The sequence below is a fragment of the Silurus meridionalis genome, chromosome 22, assembly GCF_014805685.1.
Source record: "Silurus meridionalis isolate SWU-2019-XX chromosome 22, ASM1480568v1, whole genome shotgun sequence".
NCBI classification, from domain to species: Eukaryota; Metazoa; Chordata; class Actinopteri; order Siluriformes; family Siluridae; genus Silurus; species Silurus meridionalis.
Genome location: NC_060905.1, coordinates 507,501 through 528,419, shown reverse-complemented (window position 1 = coordinate 528,419; position 20,919 = coordinate 507,501). Strand labels below are relative to the sequence as shown.

Below are 20,919 nucleotides of genomic sequence, written 5' to 3'. Positions count from 1 at the left end.
TTTTTCCCCACCCGTATCGCGGTGAAGCGTCCCGCCCTTCCGCTCTGTGACGTGTCCTCGTGCCGTCCTGGTATTGTGTCGCTTGATGTGCTCGCGCTCTTCTCGCCCAATCGGAGCGCCGCCTCGGGCTCGTGACGTGGCACGCGCGGGAGGCGGGATTTTTTTTCCATTTTTATACAGAATGCGGGTGGGAAAGAAGAAAAATAACCTGAGGCGGATGTATATGGAGGCGAAGCTGCAGCGGATTCGCGTCACTGTGTAAACACACCACCACTACCACCACCAGCACCAGATCTCCTTCACACACCCACCTGTGCTTTACTTCTCACACTTTCTTACTTTGCTCGTGCGCGATACAAACCTCCATCATGGAGCTCACCGACCTCAAACCCACCACGTTTCTGACTAATCCCCATCTGTATCCATGTTTAATGCTCATAATCAGGTGGAGCTCCACGAGGACGTGTGAACATTGGAGTTCCCGACAGAACAACGCGAATATATCCACTCATTGCCATTTTACTATTTACCAGTATCTTTTATTACTGTATCTCTACAGAAAGTACTGACACCCCTTAACACCATCCATCAATGGGATGGAGCACTGTGCAGCTCCACGTAGCAGATGATCTCTGGAGACGTTATTACAGAATTGTACCAAGTGTGCGGGACACTGTATAACAGGACTGTGGACTGTGTGTGGGTTTCCTCTAGGTTCCTCACCGGTTTCCTCCTACATCAACCTGCAATAATCTATCATCAGGAGTAAACATCATGTCCACAAGTGTGTGGTGCATTTTAAATGTTGTGGATCATCAACAATTCAAATTAGTTCCTGCTTTTATTGACTGGATAGCAGCTACAAACATCCATACACCGTGCTCTCTTTTTTTCCTCTGTAGACAATCACAGACACATCATGTTACTGAGAAACCATAAAGAGATATGAACTCCTCTTTCCTGAATATGTCACAGCTTCACCTCTGAATGTTACAAAGCCCTGACACTGGAGACTCCTTCCATACGTCATACGTAAACATCTAATAGATCAATGACTAAACTGACCACATTAATAATTCTATGTGTTTAATCTGCCACCTGACACCTGATCTAAACCTGATCCACACTGATTCACATCTAATCTACACCTGATCTAAACCTGATCCACACTGATTCACATCTAATCTACACCTGATCTAAACCTGATCCACACTGATTCACATCTAATCTACACCTGATCTAAACCTGATCCACACTGATTCACATCTAATCTACACCTGATCTAAACCTGATCCACACTGATTCACATCTAATCTACACTTGATCTAAACCTGATCCACACTGATTCACATCTAATCCACACCTAATCTAAACCTGATCCACACTGACTGACATCTAATCCACACCTGATCTAAACCTGATCCACACTGATTCACATCTAATCCACACCTGATCTAAACCTGATCCACACTGATTCACATCTAATCTGCACCTGATCTAAACCTGATCCACACTGATTCACATCTAATCTACACCTGATCTAAACCTGATCCACACTGACTGGCATCTAATCCACACCTAATTCACACTTGATCCATGCCTATTACACACCTGATTCATATCTGAACTACACCTACACCTACATTTTCGATTTACATATAATCCACACTTAATTCATACCATATCTATACTTACTTCACACCTGATCCACACATAATCTACACACTTAATCCACACCAGACCAAATCCACAAAAAATTCACACTTGATCTACACCTGATCCACATTTTATCTATACCTAATTTGCACATTTCCATCTGATCCATACTTGATTTACACCTGATCTATACCCAATCTACACCTAATTCACACCTAATCTAATTTAATCCACACCTGATTCACACCTTGTCTATACCCGTTCCACACTTTATCTACAAATAATCCACATCTGACTCACACCAGAATTACACTTACAAACCCGATTCCAAAAAAGTTGGGACACTGTACAAATTGTGAATAAAAACAGAATGAATGATGTGGAAGTTTCAAATTTCAATATTTTATTCAGAATACAACATAGACGACATCTCAAATGTTTAAACTGAGACAAGGCTGTTGGGACAAGGCCGTGTCTCCACTGTGTGGCGTCCTCTCTTCTCTTTATAACAGTCTGTACACGTCTGGGGACTGAGGGGACAAGTTGCTCAAGTTTAGGAATAGGAATGTTGTCCCATTCTTGTCTAATACAGGCTTCTAGTTGCTCAACTGTCTCAGGTCTTCTTTATCACATCTTCCTCTTTATGATGCACCAAATGTTTTCTATGTGTAAAAGATCTGGACTGCAGGTGGCCATTTCAGTACCCGGATCCTTCTACACAGCCATGATGTTGTAATTGATGCAGTTCTGGCATCGTCATATTGATAAATGCAAAGTCTTCCCTGAAAGAGACGACGTCTGGATGGGAGCATATGTTGTGCTAGAACTATACCATTCAGCATTGATGATGCCTTTCCAGATGTGTAAGCTGCCCATGCCACATGCACTCATGCAACCCCATACCATCAGAGATGCAGGCTTTTGAACTAAGCGCTAATAATGACTTGGGTTGTCCTTCTCCTCTTTAGTCCGGATGACATGGCGTCCCATTTTTAAACAGACCACTCGAAAATTTTAACGTAAATGGCGTCAAACAAAATTAACAGTATTTCAAACAGCATGGAAGGAGAGCCTCTTAAATTATAGAAAATCTCTTAGTGCTGCTAGATCAGCATATTTCTCCTCCCTCATAGAAAATAACAAGCATAATCCTAGATTTTTATTCAGCACGGTAGCAAAATTAACAGGGAATAAAAGCACTGCGCTAACATGCACACCATCAATAGGTAGTAATGATTTCATGATCATTTTTAATAATAAAATTGAAAACATCAGGCAAGAAATCCAGACGGTCAATATAAATCCAAACTATTTTACAAGTAACCCTGTAGACAGCAGTGTAATTATAGCAGACAATCAATTACAAAGCTTCACTACTATTCATGAGAGTGACTTAATTTCATTAATCTCCTCATCAAAATCATCAACCTGCATTCTCTATCCCTCGCCTACAAGCTTCTTTAAACAGATAGCTCCAGAGGTAATTAAACCTGTTTTAAAAATAATTAACTCTTCCATTAGCACTGGTTTTGTACCTAAATCCTTCAAACTGGCAGTTATCCACCCCCTTATTAAGAAACCTGATCTTGACCCATGTCAGTTGTCCAACTACAGACCGATATCAAATCTCCCCTTCATATCCAAAATTTTAGAAAAGGTTGTAGCACAGCAGTTCTGCTTACACCTACTTATGAATAACATTTTTGAAATGTATCAGTCAGGATTTCGGCCTCATCATAGCACAGAGACGGCGCTAGTTAAGGTGGTAAATGACCTGTTATTGGCCTCTGATCAGGGTTTTGTCTCCTTACTTGTTTTGCTCGACCTTAGTGCAGCTTTTGACACCATTGATCACACTATACTGCTTGCTAGACTTGAGAACGTTGTTGGAATAAAGGAACAGCTCTCTTGGCTCAGGTCTTATTTGACTGATCGCTATCAGTTTGTGGATGTAAATGGTGAGTTCTCCACACTCTATGAGGTAAAGTTTGGTGTTCCTCAAGGATCTGTCTTAGGCCCACTGCTTTTCTCTTTATATATGCTGCCTCTTGGTGAAATCATTCATAAACATGGGATTCGCTTCCATTGCTATGCTGATGACACACAGCTGTATATTTCAGCAAAGCCAGATGAGCTAGATCAGCTCAACAATGTTGAAGTATGTAAATGAGATTAGACCGTGGATGCTTAATAACTTTCTTCTGCTCAACTCAGATAAGACGGAAATACTTTTACTAGGACCACATGCAGCTAGAAGTAAACTTTCCGATTACGTAGCATCTCTGGATGGTGTTTCTGTTTCAGCATGTACAGCAGTCAAAGACCTTGGTGTGATTATTGACCCGAGTCTTTCCTTTGAGTCTCACGTGAATAATATTACCAGGATCGCCTTCTTTCACCTTAGAAATATTGCTAAAATTAGAAATATGATGTCGTTACAGGATGCAGAAAAACTAGTTCATGCTTTTGTTACTTCTAGATTAGACTACTGTAACGCTTTACTGTCTGGGTGTTGGAGTAAGTGCAGAAATAAGCTTCAGTTAGTCCAGAATGCAGCAGCAAGAGTCCTCACTAGATCTAGGAAATACGACCACATCACCCCTGTTTTAATCATCTACACTGCTCCCAATTACATCTCACACTGATTATAAAATACTACTACTGACGTATAAAGCACTTGACGGTCTCGCACCGCAGTATCTGAGTGAACTTCTGTACCAGTATGATCCTCCACGCCTACTTAGATCAAAAGGTGCTGGCTATCTGTTGGTTCTTCAAATAATGAAGACTACAGCAGGGGGCAGATCTTTTCTCTTATAAAGCCCCACAGTTATGGAACAGCCTTCCAATCAGTGTTCGGGACTCGGACACAGTCTCAGTGTTCAAGTCGAGGTTGAAAACTTATTTATTTAGTCAAGCCTTTGAACAGTAGATTTCTCTTAGGTAAAGGCTCAGATATGGAGGGATCATGGATATAGAGTGTTTGGTGAACTGGTATATTTGTATGCTGTCGTCCCCTCACATTCACACGTTTACTCGGGTTTGTTGACGGTGGTGTGGTGGGTCATCTCTTATCCCAGAGATCCCTCATGTCTGTGTTACCTTCTGGTTCTCCCTTTTAGTTATGCTGCCATAGCGAGTCTTGCCGGAGTCCAAACTGCACAGTGACATTAACTTTCATACACCAATAGGGACACTTAATAATCCATATCCTTCTCTCTCTCTCTCTCTCTCTCTCTCTCTCTCTCGGTCGAGTTAAACATGCTCCTGAGGCTCCAGTGACCACTGTTCCTGCCCCTCTCCCCTCCGTGGATCTTCACACTTCTGTGCAGCTTGGGACGGTATCTCATCAACACCTTGGGTGGTTCCATGTAATTCCGGAGTAGAACGGGTGCTTTGAGGACGGATTGGACTGTAGTTGGTTTTGGCGGTCTGCTGCACTGACTCAGGAGTGCAGTTTGCTTCTGATCATCATCACTGTACCCCGCAACATTGTATATCTGCTTCAAATGGACATTCGGTGCAACCCAGATGAGGATGGGTTCCCTCTTGAGTCCTGAACAGGTTTCTTCCTTATGCCATCTCGGGGAGTTTTTCCTTGCCATAGTTGCTCATCAGGGACAAACATACTTACAAAGAACATATTTACATTTAATCACCACATTATCTGTGTAAAGCTGCTTTGAGACAATGTTCATTGTTAAAAGCGCAATACAAATAAAAATGAATTGAATTGAATTGAATTTTTCCAAAAAGAACTTCAAATTTTGATTCGTCTGCCCAAAGAACAGTTTTCCACTTTGCCACAGTCCATTTTAAATGAGCCCAGAGAAAACTTCTATTTATATTCTATTGTGAATAAAATATAAGTTTATGAGATTTGTAAATTATTGAATTCCTTTTTTATTCACAATTTGTAAAGTGTCCCAACATTTTTGGAATCGGGTTTGTAGTTCACAACCGATGTACAACTAATCCACACCCAATTCACTCTTGAACTATGCCTTATAAACCCCACAGTTATGGAACAACCTTCCAATCAGTGTTCAGGACTCAGACACAGTCTCAGTGTTCAAGTCGAGGCTGAACACCACATATTTATTTAGTGGAGTGTTTAGTCAGGTTTTTCTCTCTCTCTCTCTCTCTCTCTCTCTCTCTCTCTCTCTCTCTCTCTCACCAGTGATCAGTGTTCCTGTCTCTTTCTTCTCTTTAGACCTGCTTGAGTCATTAGTTCCACCTCCGGATGGAGTTATCTTTAGTTGGAGACTCTCTGTGCAACCTAAAGCTCCATGAAGTTACTAAACAACTGAAGAAGTTTGAGGATGGATTATGACTGTAATTAATAATAACAGTCTGCTACAATGTGTTTAGGATCACTGTTTGCATGATCAGTTCTGCATGTAAACATCATTGAAGACTTTATAACCTCAGCACTGATGGAACTGTACTGATGGACATTCAGTGTTGAGGATGAGGGTGAAGTTCTCTTTAGAGTCTGGTTCCTCTCAAGGTTTCTTCCTCATGAAGTATCAGGGAGTTTTTCCTTCACCACAGTCACCACTGGATCATTCATTAGGGAGAAACTTATAAGGAACAAACCTATAGACACTAAACTTCTCCATTCCAACTTTAGAACCTCGTTATCACTGTGGAGCAGCTTTGGGAAAATGTCCACTGTTAAAAACTCTATTACAACTAATACAAACTATTCACAAACGTACATAACTATTAACAACCTTACACAACCTTACACAACTACTAACAACTACACACAACTACTCACAACTTTACACAAACTTACACAACTATTCACAACCTTACACAACTATTCACAACCTTACACAACTATTCACAACCTTACACAACTATTAATAACTATTCATAACTTTACACAAACTTACACAACCATACACAACCCAACACATACATTCACAACCATACACCAAGTTATACAACTAGTCACAACCTTAAAAACCATACACAAGCTTACACAACCATTCACAACCTTACACAAACTTACACAACCTTATACAACTACTAACATTTACACACAACTACTCACAACTTTACACAAACTTACACAACTATTCACAACCTAACACAACTATTCACAACCTTACACAAACTTACACAACCTTACACAACTATTAATAACTATTCATAACTTTACACAAACTTACACAACCATACACAACCCAACACATACATTCACAACCATACACCAAGTTATACAACTAGTCACAACCTTAAAATAACATACACAAGCTTACACAACCATTCACAGCCATACATGACCTTACACAACCACAGATGATCTTACACAACCATACATGACCTTAAACAACCATACACACCTATACACACCCATCCATAACCTTTCACAACCACACACAACCTCACACAAAATACATGACCTTACACGACCATACACAACCTTACACATCCTTACACATCCATTCACATCCATACACTACCTTCCATAACTTGTCACAATCTTAAACAGCCTTCAACAACGTTACGCAACCATAGACAACCTTACACAACCATTCACAAACTTACACAACCATATCCAACCATGCACAACCTTGCGCAACCATATACACCCTTACACAACCATTCCCAAACATACACAACCATACAGGACCTTTCACAACTATACACCATCTTACACACTAATACACAACCTTATACAATCATACACATCCATACACAACCTTACACAACCACACACAACCATATACAGCCTTTTGAAATCTTACACAGCCATACACAACCATACACATCCATACACAACCATTGGTTGGGTGTAGTTTGTTGTATTGTGATTTGTTGTTGTGTGTTGTGATGTGTTGTAATGTGTTGTTCTTAGCTTTACTGTTTTGTATGTGTAAATTTTGTGAAGGACATTTTGTGCAATGGCTTGATACATGTGATTAGAATGTTACATTACAGTTAAATTTGTGTGTGTGTGTGTGTGTGTGTGTAAGTGTAAGTAGATTTTCAATGTTGAAGCTGATGTATATTTTGACAAAATAATTATATGTATTAGATGTATAATCACTAACTCGCCCTGTATCACCACCCCCACCACACACACACACACACACACACACACACACACACACACACACACACACACACACACACATATACACTACATAGATCATGATAGAAATGTGATTGTGATTAGCTGGAGGTTTAGGTGTGAATAGTGGATTATGAAAAACAATCTTCCAGCCAATCACAATCTACTATTTACACCTGAACTCCTTCCAGCCACTCACAATCTACTATTTACACCTGAACTCCTTCCAGCCAATCACAATCCACTATTCACACCTGAACTCCTTCCAGCCAATCACAATACACTATTCACACCTGAACTCCTTCCAGCCAATCACAATCCACTATTTACACCTGAACTCCTTCCAGCCAATCACAATCCACTATTCACACCTGAATTCCTTCCAGCCAATCACAATCTACTATTTACACCTGAACTCCTTCCAGCCAATCACAATCCACTATTCACACCTGAACTCCTTTCAGCCAATCACAATCCACTATTCACACCTGAATTCCTTCCAGCCAATCACAATCCACTATTTACACCTGAACTCCTTCCAGCCAATTACAATCTACTATTTACACCTAAACTCATTCCAGCCAATCACAAGCTACTATTTACACCTGAACTCCTTCCAGCCAATCACAATCCACTATTCACACCTGAACTCCTTCAAGCCAATCACAATCCACTATTCACACCTGAACTCCTTCAAGCCAATCACAATCCAATATTCACCCCTAAACTCCTTCAAGCCAATCACAATCCACTATTCACACCTGAACTCCTTCCAGCCAATCACAATCCACTATTCACACCTGAACTCCTTCAGGCCAATCACAATCCACTATTCACACCTGAACTCCTTCCAGCCAATCACAATCCACTATTCACACCTGAACTCCTTCCAGCCAATCACAATCCACTATTCACACCTGAACTCCTTCCAGCCAATCACAATCCACTATTCACACCTGAACCTTTTCCAGCCAATCACAATCCACTATTCACACCTGAACTCCTTCCAGCCAATCACAATCCACTATTCACACCTGAACTCCTTCCAGCCAATCACAATCCACTATTTACACCTGAACTCCTTCCAGCCAATCGCAAATGTAGAGTACTTACAAAAAATATGTGAAAATATGGACATGGTTTCAGATCAAAATAAGGATATCTTTCTGCTTGGGGATTTTAATATTGATTGGTTTTCAAAAAAGTGCTCATTACATAAAAAGTTGATTACAATGGCTAATGTATGCAATCTCAAACAGGTGGTGACACAACCCACAAGAATTGCTATGGATAATACGTCTAAATCAACATGTATAGATCATATTTTTACTAATGTTCCTGATTTATGTTCACGAGCAGTTTCTGTGGGGGTAGGATGCAGTGATCATAACCTGATAGCAATTTCAATAATGATGAAAATTCCAAAACCTGGTGGAAGGATCACGTATCGTAGATCGTATAAAACTTTAATCCCAGCCTGTTTGTTAATGAGATCAATAATTCAAATTGGTCGGCAGTTCTTCAGGAGGAGGATGTAAATGCTTCTCTTAACATTTTTATGGACACTTTTAGTAAAATAGTTGATAAACATGCACCTCTCCGGAAAAGATCTATAAAAATCAACAGCGCTCCATGGTTAGATGAAGAGCTAATGTCCCTCATGAGGCAAAGGGACAATGTCAAAGATCTGGCCTTTAAATCAAAATGTGATGTAGACAGAGCATATTATCGCAAGTTGAGAAACAAAACTACAAAATTAAATTACATAAAAAGAAAGCATATTATGGACAAAAAATCTCCAATACTATGAATGATAGCAAACAATTGTGGAAAGTATTACAGGAATTGATGTGTAAAAAGCCAAATAATTTGAATATGTATATGGAGACTAATGATGGTGACATTATTAGTAAACCATATGATATTGCCAATCATTTGAATAATTTTTTTACATGCAAAGTAGAACAATTAAGATCTTGTATGACAATGCTAGATATTGAATCTCCTTGTGACAATGTTAGATTTATTATGAGAGGGAAAACTTGCTCCTTGTCATTTTATACTTTTAGTGAGGACAATGTTAAGAAGTTGCTTCTCTCTTTATCTGATGAGAAAACGCCTGGTACTGATCATCTTGATGGCAAAATTTTTAAAATTGTTGCAAATATTTTGTGCAAACCAATATGTCACATATTTAACAGATCAGTGCTCAGCGGAGTGTTTCCTAAGCTATGGAAACAGTCTAAAATTGTACCTTTACTTAAAGAGGATAAGGCAGGGTTTATTCCTTCTAATTGTAGACCAATTCATATTCTTCCTGTATTAAGCAAAATATTTGAAAGGTTACTTTTTAATCAAATGTTAGAGTACTTTACATTAAATGAATTGCTTACTAGTTCACAGCATGCCTATAGACCAGGCCATTCAACTAACACTGCATTAGTGCATATGGTTGATCAGTGGCTTACATATATGGAGGATAAAAGACTTGTTGGTGCAGTACTTTTAGATTTTACAGCTGCATTTGATGTAATTGACCATGATATTCTGTTGTCAAAGCTCAAGTATTATGGGTTCTCACAACTGTCTGTTTCACTGATAAGGAGTTATCTTAATGGCAGAACTCAGCAAGTATTTTTAATGGTAGTTTTCTGACAGTAAATGTATATCATGCGGTATTCCACAGGGCAGCTGTTTGGGTCCACTTTTATTTTCAATTTTGTGAATGATTTGCCCCATGTTGTTAGAAATGCAGAAGTTGTACTGTATGCAGATGATGCAAGTTTATTTTGTGCATCTCCTTCAATCACTAATTTAAGTTTGAACCTTCAAAACCAATTAAATTTGATTATCAACTGGGTTAATTTGAACAAATTAGTTTTAAATATTTTCAAAACTAAATGTATCGTTTTGGTACTAAACATTTGTTAAATAAACCTTGTAACCTAAATTTGACTATTGAAACAACTTCGGTTGAGCAGGTTACTAAAATTAAACTCTTGGGTGTCAAGCTGGATAATCAGCTCTCATGGACTGATCAGATAAATCATATTGTTTCCAGGATGGGCAGAGGCATTGCTTTGTCTAGGAAGTGTGTGCCGTTTTGTCCACCCTCAGTCATGAGAACAGTTGTCCAGTCTCTGGTCTTGTCACACCTGGAGTACTGCTCAGTTATTTGGTCCAGTGCTACACAGGAGCACTTGAAAAAACTTCAACTTGCACAGAATAGAGCTGCCAGGGTAGCTCTTGGCTGTTCGTACAGGACCAGTGTGAATGAGATACACACTACATTAGTATGGCTGAAGGTACAGGATAAGGTAAAGATAAGTCTTCTGTGCTATATGCATAATGCCATCTATAAAAATAATCCCAGATTTTTTGTGGATAAATTGGTGTACAGTGGGTATTGTCACCAACATATTACTCGGCAGGTCAGCTCTGGTGATTTAGTTGTTCCTTTTGCACAGTCAAATTGTATGAGGAGAACTGTACTATTTAGATCCTCGGTAGCTTGGAATCAACTGTCAATGTGTATAAGACAAATAAGTAACAGATATTATTTTTAAAAGATGGTGAAAAAATGTATGATTTGTAATGAAAATTAAGTGTAATGACTCAAATTGAATTGTATTTATTTTTTTAATAACATATTGTAAAAAGTGTGGTGTGATTGTATATAATATGTTTTGATTTTGTAAAATGGACCCCAGGAAGATTAGCGACCACTCGTGGAAGCTAATGGGGTTCCAAATAAACAAACAAACAAACAAACAAATAAATAAATAAATAAATACGTACCATTTAATTTTCTTGTTCTATGTGGAACCATTAGCTGGATTGATGTAAATCTAACTTGTGATCATCAGGTGGTTTAGCATTGCTAGCTTTAGAATCTTTTTAGATTCAGTGAAAGAGAAAATGTGTCAAAATCTCATTCCATTAAAAGCAGAAGTGACTCATCACAAACATTTGTAATGGATACATTTCTACACTTGTACAGGAATCGTAGCAAGAGGATTTTGCTCTACATTGAAAAGATATAACATGAGGATACAATGTCACACTGAAAAGCAGAACCTTCCACAATAAGTGCAGTGGGAATGAAGAGATAATGAACCACAAACATCTTCCTTCAGATAGACAGCAACGCCTCTTAGTAAAACACGTCTTTACTCCCCCTCCTCCTCCTCATCTTCTATTCTTCTCCAGTCAGAGGCACAGCAGCCTTGGATTCGGCTCAGGGCAGACAGATGATTGCAATTCATTGTTGCACAGCTACAACACAGTGATGAAAATGAATTTTAGAGCAGAGAGAAATGATATTGACTTCTGCAGCAGATTTATACAGTAAACGCAGCATCTACCAGTGAAGGAAAAGCACTAGTATCTGCAATTACATTGAAGGAGAATACACTTTCAGTATTGTTGAAATTTCAGATCCTAAATGAGATTTGAACTATTCCATTTTTGATAGCGAACAGTAATGAACACAGAAATGCTCTGCAGGCAAAGGAGAAGTGGAGGAGAGTGGAGGTTCAGGTTGGTACTTTAAATGTTGGTACTATGACGGGTAAAGGGAGAGAGGGAGCTGATATGATGGAGAGGAGAAAGGTAGAGATGTTGTGTGTTCAGGAGACCAAGTGGAAAGGGAGTAAGAGCAGGAACATTGGAGGTGTTTAAACTGTTCTATCATGGTGTGGATGGAAAGAGAAATGGTGTAGGGGGATTCTGAAGGAAGAGTACAGTAAGAGTGTAGTGGAGGTGAAGAGAGTTTCTGATAGGGTGATGATCGTGAAGCTGGAAGTTGAAGGCATGATGATAAATGTCATCAGTGTTCATGCTCCACAGGTGGGTTGTGAGATGGAGGAGAAGGAAAGATTCTGGAGTGAGTTAGATGAAGTGGTAGAAGGTGAACGTAGGAATGAAAGATTGGTGATTGGTGCAGACTTTAATGGGCATGTAGGTGAAGGGAACAGAGGTGACGAGGAGGTGATGGTAGGTGTGGTTTTAAGGAGAGGAATGTGGAAGGGCAGCTGGTGGTAGATTTTGCTAAAAGGATGGAAATGGCAGTGGTGAACACGTATTTTAAGAAGAAGGATGATCATAGGGTGACGTATAAGAGTGTGTATATGTTATATGAGATATATGAGATATGTTCTATGTAGGAGATGCAACCTGAAGAAGATTGGAGACTGTAAGGTGTTGGTGGGGGACAGTGTAGCTAGACAGCATCGGATGGTGGTCTGTAGGATGGTTTTGGAGGTAAAGAAAAAGAGGAGGAGAGAGAGGACTGAAAGAAGTACTTGGTGTAACATCTGGAAATAGAAAGAAAGGAGAACAAGGAGATGCAGCAGCAGGTAAAGAGGGATGTGGTGAAAGCCAAGGAAAAGGCATATGAGGAGCTGTAGGAGAAGTTGGACACTAAGGAAGGAGAAAAGGATTTGTAGCGATTGTCCAGGCAGAGGAACCGAGCTGGGAAGGATGTGCTGCATGTTAGAGCAATAAAGGATGGAGATGGAAATGTGTTGACTAGTGAGGAGAGTGTGTTGAGAAGATGGAGGGAGTATTTTGAGCAGCTGATGAACGAGGAAAATAAGAGAGAGAAGGTTGGATGGTGTGGAGATGGTGAAGCAAGAAGTGGATAGGATTAGTAAGGAGGAAGTAAGTGTCGGTTGGACCAGATGACATACCGGTAGAAGCGTGTAGATGTTTAGGAGAGATGCAGTGGAGTTTTTAACCAGATGTTTCAACAAGATTTAGGAAGGTGAGAAGATGCCTGAGGAATGGAGAAGGAGTGTGCTGGTACTGATCTTTAAGAATAAGGGAGATGTGCAGACCTGCAGTAACTACAGGGGAATAAAGTTGATCAGTCACACCATGAAGTTATGGGAAAGAGTAGTGGAAGCCAGGCTGAGAGAAGAGGTGACCATCTGTGAGCAGCAGTATGGTTTCATGCTGAGGAAGAGCACCACAGACGCATTATTTGCTTTGAGAATGTTGATGGAGAAGTATAGAGAAGGTCAGAAGGAGCTGCATTGTGTGTCTGTGGATTTAGAGAAAGCGTACGACAGGGTGGAGAGAGGAGTTGTGGTATTGTATGAGGAAGTCAGGTGTGTCAGAGAAGTATGTGAGGGTGGTGCAGGACATGTATGAGGACAGTGTGACAGCAGTGAAGTGTGCAGTAGGAACGACAGACTGGTTCAGGGTAGAGGTTGGACTTCATCAAGGATCGGCCCTGAGCCCTTTCCTGTTTGCAGTGGTGATGGACAGGTTGATGGACGAGGTCAGACAGGAGTCTCTGTGGACTATGATGTTTGTGGATGATATTGTGATTTGTGGTGAGAGTAGTGAGCAGGTGGAGAAGAGCCTGGAGAGGTGGAGGTACACACTGGAGAGAAGGGGAATGAAAGACAGTAGGAGTAAGACAGAGTACATGTGTGTGAATCAGAGGGAGGGCAGTGGAGGGGTGCGGTTGCAGGGAGAAGAGGTGGAGAAGGTGAAGGAGTTCAGGTACCTGGGGTCAACAGTGCAAAGTAATGGAGAGTGTGTTAGAGAAGTGAAGAAAAGAGTGCAGGCAGGGTGGAGTGGGTGGAGAAGAGTGATAGCAGGAGTGATTTGTGATAGAAGAGTATCTGTGAGAGTGAAATGGAAAGTTTATAGGACTGTGGTGAGACCTGAGATGATGTATGGATTAGAGACAGTGGCATTGAGTAAAAGACAGGAGGTGGAGCTGGAGGTAGCAGAGCTGAAGATGTTGAGATGTTCGCTGGGAGTGACGACGATGGACAGGATTAGAAATGAGTTTATTAGAGGGACAGCACATGTAGGACGTTTTGGAGACAAGGTGAGGGAGGTGAGATTGAGATGGTTTGGACATGTGCAGAGGAGGGACATGGGGTATATCAGTAGGAGAATGCTGAGGATGGAGACACCAGGAAGGAGGAAAAGAGGAAGACCAAGGAGGAGGTTTATGGATGTGGTGAGGGAAGACATGCAGGTAGTTGGTTTGAAAGAGGCAGATGTAGAGGACAGGGGGGGATGGAGACGGATGATGCACTGTGAAGACCCCTAATTGGAGAATCGAAAGATAAAGAAGAATCTTTAAAGAGTTCTGATGGTGAACAGATCTCAGATCTCAAACACTGAAACAATGCACACCAATCAGGCATAACATTATAATATTATAACACTGAGTAATGAAGTGAAGAACACTGATGATCTCTTCACCATGGCACCTGTTAGTGGGTGGGTTTATTTATTAGGCAGGTGTATGTGGTATGTATTCATACCACATAGCAAAAGGGGGACCAACACAATATTGAGCAGGTGCTCATAATGTTATACCTGTTCGGTGTGTACAACATTTAGTCTCCATGTGCTGTTATTCGGTGTGAAAGAGGCAGATGTAGAAGACAGGGGGTATGGAGATGGATGATCTGCTTTGGCGACCCCTAATGAGAGCAGCTGAAAGAAGAAGAAGTCTCCATGTGCTGTTATAATGAGCTCCACTCTTCTGGGAAGATGTTCCACTAGATTTTGTGGAGATATATTTGGCTAAAGGGTGTAAGTAAAGTCAGGTACTGGGGTGCAGTCAGCATTAAACATTTATCCCAAAGGTGTTAAATAGAGTTGGAGCTCTATAGCAGATCTTCCACTCTAACTCTAGATCTTCGTGGAGCTGGATCTCCATGTCATGCTGTAACAAGTTTGGGGCTCCAAGTTCAAGTGAATGGAGATTTTCATGCTCCTGCATCTGAAGACGTCTGATTTCATTGTGTTTTGTGGAAGAACCACATATGGGTGGAAAAGCACGCGTCCGAATACTTTTGGCCACCGGGTGTGCAGTAACCCAGGAGACATGGAGATGATTAAAGTGTGATTAATGGGATCTCCGAGGAGGAACACAGCGCCGGATCATGTGCATGTGATGTTTATGGAGTTTATAAACGTGAGATTTCAATAAACTTCTGCTTTAAGTGTAATAAATCTGCTCTCTGTGCGGAATTGTGTTGGTGTTTAGACTACACACAGCAGAGGAAGAGGTGCGTCATCATCCGCCATTTCCACGACCGCAACTTCCGGTTTCTCTGTCGTAAATACGCGAAGAAACAGCGCGTGCACTCCCAACTTTCGCTTACAGTGGAGACTTTTATAAAAAAAACTACACTTCCCATAAAAACCTCCACTGTGTGGCTGATGGAACACCAACTCTCCTGCCGCAGACTTTCTGATGTTTTCTGATTTTATGAATAAAGTTTTATTCGCTGAGGTATTTATCTAAAGAGTAATCGCCGACCTGCCAAAACACCCGGATGTGAGGGCGGGACCTGATTGGTCCAGTTTATTTAGCTAAAATTAAGTCTACACATATTTTAGTTTCATTGTAAAAATAAATAAATAAATAAAGATGTTATTTTACACACGTTAATTGAAGTCAAAGGTTCATACGCATTTGCTAAGTCCACGCCATTTCCATTCCACTTCCGGTGTGAGTGATGTCGCTTCCGGTGGGAGATGAAGGGAAAATGGCGCCCGCGTATTCATGATAACTGTTAGTCTGGAAATATAAACATCAATAACACTTCTTATCAACTTCTAATAGAATCTTCATGTAAATTAAAATATAATCCCATTAAAATAAATTATACACACACACACACACACACACACACACACACAATCTCTACTAAGGATCCTCAGCTTTAACTTTGAGCCCTTATTATATGTAAAATATCTTTGTAATGTATTTTTATGTTCGAAAAAGTCGAAGGGTCCAAAGATGAGATTTGTTTAATTCCTATTTATTATAATTCTTTGAGGTGGTAAAAGTATGAAAGTTACTTATAAAAGCAGTTTTGACTGAAAGGTGATTATAAACACTTAATAATGTCATTAATACCTCATCTTAAAGCAGGAGGGGATTATAAAGCTTCTAAAATAGCTTTGGATTAAATGGATTATAAATAGCTTCTTTCCTGTGGCTGTTTCTGCCCTGAACAGCTGTTATAGTGTTAACAATCACCACTGCACTGTCACTTTTCTTCTTTTTTAAATCATGCATCCTTCTACCAAAAACTATCATTACACTTCTGTATGTTCATCTATATTTATTCTGTATATATATATATATATATATATATATATATATATATATATATATATATATATTCATAATGACATTCCTTTTGTACAGCTATATCTGTCATACCACTTCATACTGTATCATACTTATATAAAACCCACACTATATATACCCTTATTCAATAATGTACACATTACTACACCTGTATAACCTCATACCCTTCTTTATTACACTGACACTGTAAATAAGATCTCTCTGCACCTCTGGTTAGATGCTAACTGCATTTCATTGGCTCTGTACATGTACCCTGCACAATCACAATAAAGTTGAATCTAATCTAATCTAATCTAATCTAATCTAATCTAAAGGCTTTCCTAATCGTTTTAATGCATCAAAAATCTCCTAAAAAAATAAATACAAATGCGGGTTGATTTAAACTCCTGAAATAAAAAGATCTAAATGATTAGTGTTTTTTCTTGTAGATACATATATTACTGTATATTAATACATTCTTCTTCTTCTTCTTTCAGCTTCTTCCATTAGGGGGCGCCACAGCAGATCATCCGTCTCCATCCCCACCTGTCCTATACATCTGCCTCTTTCACACCAACTACCTGCATGTCTTCTCTCACCACATCCATAAACCTCCTCCTTGATCTTCCTCTTTTCCTCCTTCCTGGTGTCTCCATCCTCAGCATTCTCCTACTGATATACCCCATGTCCCTCCTCTGCACATGTCCAAACCATCTCAATCTCACCTCCCTCACCTTGTCTCTACTGCACACTTCACTGCTGTCACACTGTCCTCATACATGTCCTGCACCACCCTCACATACTTCTCTATCACACCAGACTTCCTCATACAATACCACAACTCCTCTCTCCACCCTGTCCTACACTTTCTCTAAATCCACAAACACACAATGCAATATTAACATTAATACATTACTATGTCGTGTATATGTGTGTGTGTGTGTGTGTGTGTGTGTCTGTGTCTGTGTGTCGTCGTCACACTGCAGCTGTAACAGACACACCAGTGTGAGGCAGTGTGCAAAATCGTGAGGAGCACTACTCTTCAGCAGAAGAAGATGATCAGTGGAGGTGGATTGTGTGTGCGAGGTGTTGTGGGTTATTACGGTACAGTCTTACAGAGGGGGTGTGTGTGAGTGTGTGTGTTGCGTGTGAGTGTGTGTGAAGGCATCACTGTGTTGTTTCCCCTCTATAGGTTTTGTTGTGTTTTTTTTCTCGGAAAGAAGAATGAGAGCATTGCTGAAGGTCCACACGGTGGAGGAGAGAAGATGAACAGCTCGCTCTACATCTCGTTTTTCCAGGGCCAGCTGGAGTCTGCTCTGGAGCAGGTGGTGCAGCTCGCCGTGACCGAGATCACGGACACGGTCGGGGCCAGTCTCAGCTCCATGCTGCTGGAAACCGCGCGGAAGGAGCAGGACAACCAGCGGCTCAGAGCCTCCATCCAGTCCGCGGGACGACCGGAGAGAGAGCGCGGAGAGAGCGCGGAGCCTGAACCCCAGCATGCCGCCCCCAGGCCCCTCTCTGTCCCCGTCTCTGTCCCCGAGTCTCTCCGGCAAGAGCAGAAGAAACGAGCTGTGGGTAAGAAGGTGGTGCTTATCTTTGGGTACTTGTTCAAACCTTAGACACTGTGTGTGTGTGTGTGTGTGTGTGTGTGTGTGTGTGTGTGTGTGTGTGTAGGAGGGTCGTGTTTGTGTTTAATAAAGAACAATAACACAGTGGTTGTTAAAAGCGGAAGCGGGGGAAGGTCACTTAAATATTCTACAGTAATTTACATGCCACGAAGCACCAACAGTGTGTGTGTGTGTGTGTGTGTGTGTGTGTGTGTGTGTGTGTGTGAGAGAGAGAGAGATTCCAGCAAGGTCTTCTGCAAACCTACACACATCAATAGCTAATATAAAAAAAGAAACACACACACACACACACACACACTTAAACTGAGTTTCAGAACCTCTTTGGTGACTCATCCTGCACTAATCATGTCTGCCCAATTAAATACTGTCTGGGTTGTTGATGCCCCACCCACATTTCTCTACAGTAGGAGCTCATTAATAGGGTGTGTGTGTGTGTGTGTGTGTGTGTGTGTGTGTGTGTGTGTGTGTGTCCAGCTTGGGGTTGATCAGTGCTAAGTGTGGCTTCCTCAGATTGATAGGGAAATCCTGTGTACCTCTTCATCAGTAAAATTCACTGATTGAGTCGTTATATCTCCTTTATATTTCCTAAAACATCTGGTCCTGACTGAGGTGAACATTTGTGTGGATTTCTAATTTGTTTCGGAGTCTGGAAGTGAGTCATGTGCAGTAAAAATCTTTCTCCTCATTAGATATGTGAGACAAGAAACAAACACTAAGATGGATTAGAAAGTCAACATCATCCTAAAACCTACAAACCTGTTCTTTACCTGCAAATATAACTGTTTACAATTCTGCTGCAGAGGACGATCAGAGAGGCAGTGGTGCTGTTTCTCACACACACACACACACACACACACACACACACACACACACTTGCACTGAGGTTTTCTAATACGTGTGTTATACACAGATATTTTTCACTTTCAGGGATGAATCTGAGTCAGAGTTCGAGGGTGATGGAGTTGGTGTTAAAAACGAGGCAGGGTCAGTGTTGGGGATGATAAACCGAGTCATTGCCAGAGACAATCCCCCGTTACAGCAGGGGATGATGCTGAGTCACTGTTTGCAGATTATGGCGGGTTGCTGTCAGTGACAATGGTGGCATTCCCTCTGGGACCAGGGTGGGTTTCTCTCTGGGACGAGGGTGGGTTTCTCTCTGGGACCATGGTGGCATTCTCTCTGGGATGAGGGTGGGTTTCTCTCTGGGACGAGGGTGGGTTTCTCTCTGGGACGAGGGTGGGTTTCTCTCTGGGACCATGGTGGCATTCTCTCTGGGATGAGGGTGGGTTTCTCTCTGGGGCCAAGGTGGGTTTCTCTCTGGGATGAGGGTGGGTTTCTCTCTGGGACCAGGGTGGGTTTCTCTCTGGGATGAGGGTGGGTTTCTCTCTGGGACCAGGGTGGGTTTCTCTCTGGGACCATGGTGGCATTCTCTTTGGGATGAGGGTGGGTTTCTCTCTGGGACCATGGTGGGTTTCCCTCTTGGACCATGGTGGCATTCTCTCTGGGATGAGGGTGGGTTTCTTTCGGGGACAATGGAGGGTTATTGTTGTGTACGAGGGCAGGTTGTTCTCGGGGACGATGGTGAGTTAGTGTTGCAGACAGTGGTGGGGTTTTCTCTGGAATGATGGCTGGTTCCTCTTCGGGACAATGGTGGGTTTAAGATGGCAGGTTGTTCTTGGGGTGATGATGGGTTACTGTCAGGGATGATGGTGGGTCAGAATTGTTTGAGTTAAGTGAAAAGTCACAATTCTTGAAATACTCACTTATTTAACTTTTTGTTTTCTGTGCTGTATGATCTGGTGTTTAGATGTACAGTGGTGTGAAAAAGTGTTTGCCCCCTTCCTGATTTCTTATTTTCTTGCATGTTTGTCACACTTTAATGTTTCAGTTCGTCAAACTAAAACTGTTTTTGTGATTAGTAAATTATGGCTCTCACTGTGGTTCTTTAGAAACGGCTTTAGAACCTTTTCCAGACTGATGGATCTCAATTACTTTGTTTCTCATTTGTTTCTAAATTTCTTTGGATCTCTGCATGATGTCTAGCTTTTGAGGATCTTCTGGTCTCCTTCACTTTGTCAGGCAGGTCCTATTTAAGAGATTTCTTGTAATCAGGCCTGGGGGTGTGGTGAGAGAAAATCAACTCAGGTGAGATAAACCACAGTTTTAACAGGGGGGCAAACACTTTTTCACACAGGGCCATGTAGTTTTGGATTTTATTTTCCCTCAATAATAAAAAGCTTCATTAAAAAACTGCATGTTGTTCACTTGTGTTCTCTTTTACTAATATTTAAATTAGTTTGATGATCTGAAACATTAAAGTGTAAAAAAACATGCAAAAAAATAATAAATAATAAATCAGGAAGGGCCAACACTTTTTCACACCACTGTACAGTTGAACACCAAACTGTTTCCTTTGTTTAATTTTTAAAGTGAAT

General features: G+C 40.9%; 1 protein-coding gene and 1 long non-coding RNA gene across 2 annotated transcripts in view; one reads left to right on the top strand and one right to left on the bottom strand.

The window, feature by feature from the left end:
• Nucleotides 1–11,520: 11,520 nt before the first annotated feature.
• On the bottom strand, nt 11,521–17,377 carry LOC124376188. Its single transcript, XR_006923789.1, has 3 exons — nt 17,332–17,377; nt 16,165–16,298; nt 11,521–12,016 (listed from the first exon to the last, which is right to left on the bottom strand). It is a non-coding gene; the product is annotated as an uncharacterized LOC124376188 (long non-coding RNA).
• Nucleotides 17,378–17,860: 483 nt separating this feature from the next.
• si:dkeyp-113d7.10 (eukaryotic translation initiation factor 5B) overlaps nt 17,861–20,919 on the top strand; it is an 8,862-nt gene continuing 5,803 nt past the window's right edge. Inside the window, exon 1 of the mRNA XM_046835435.1 lies at nt 17,861–18,431. Coding sequence (XP_046691391.1) covers nt 18,122–18,431 — 310 coding nt within the window. The 5' untranslated portion in view covers nt 17,861–18,121. The remainder of the gene's footprint in view (nt 18,432–20,919) is intronic.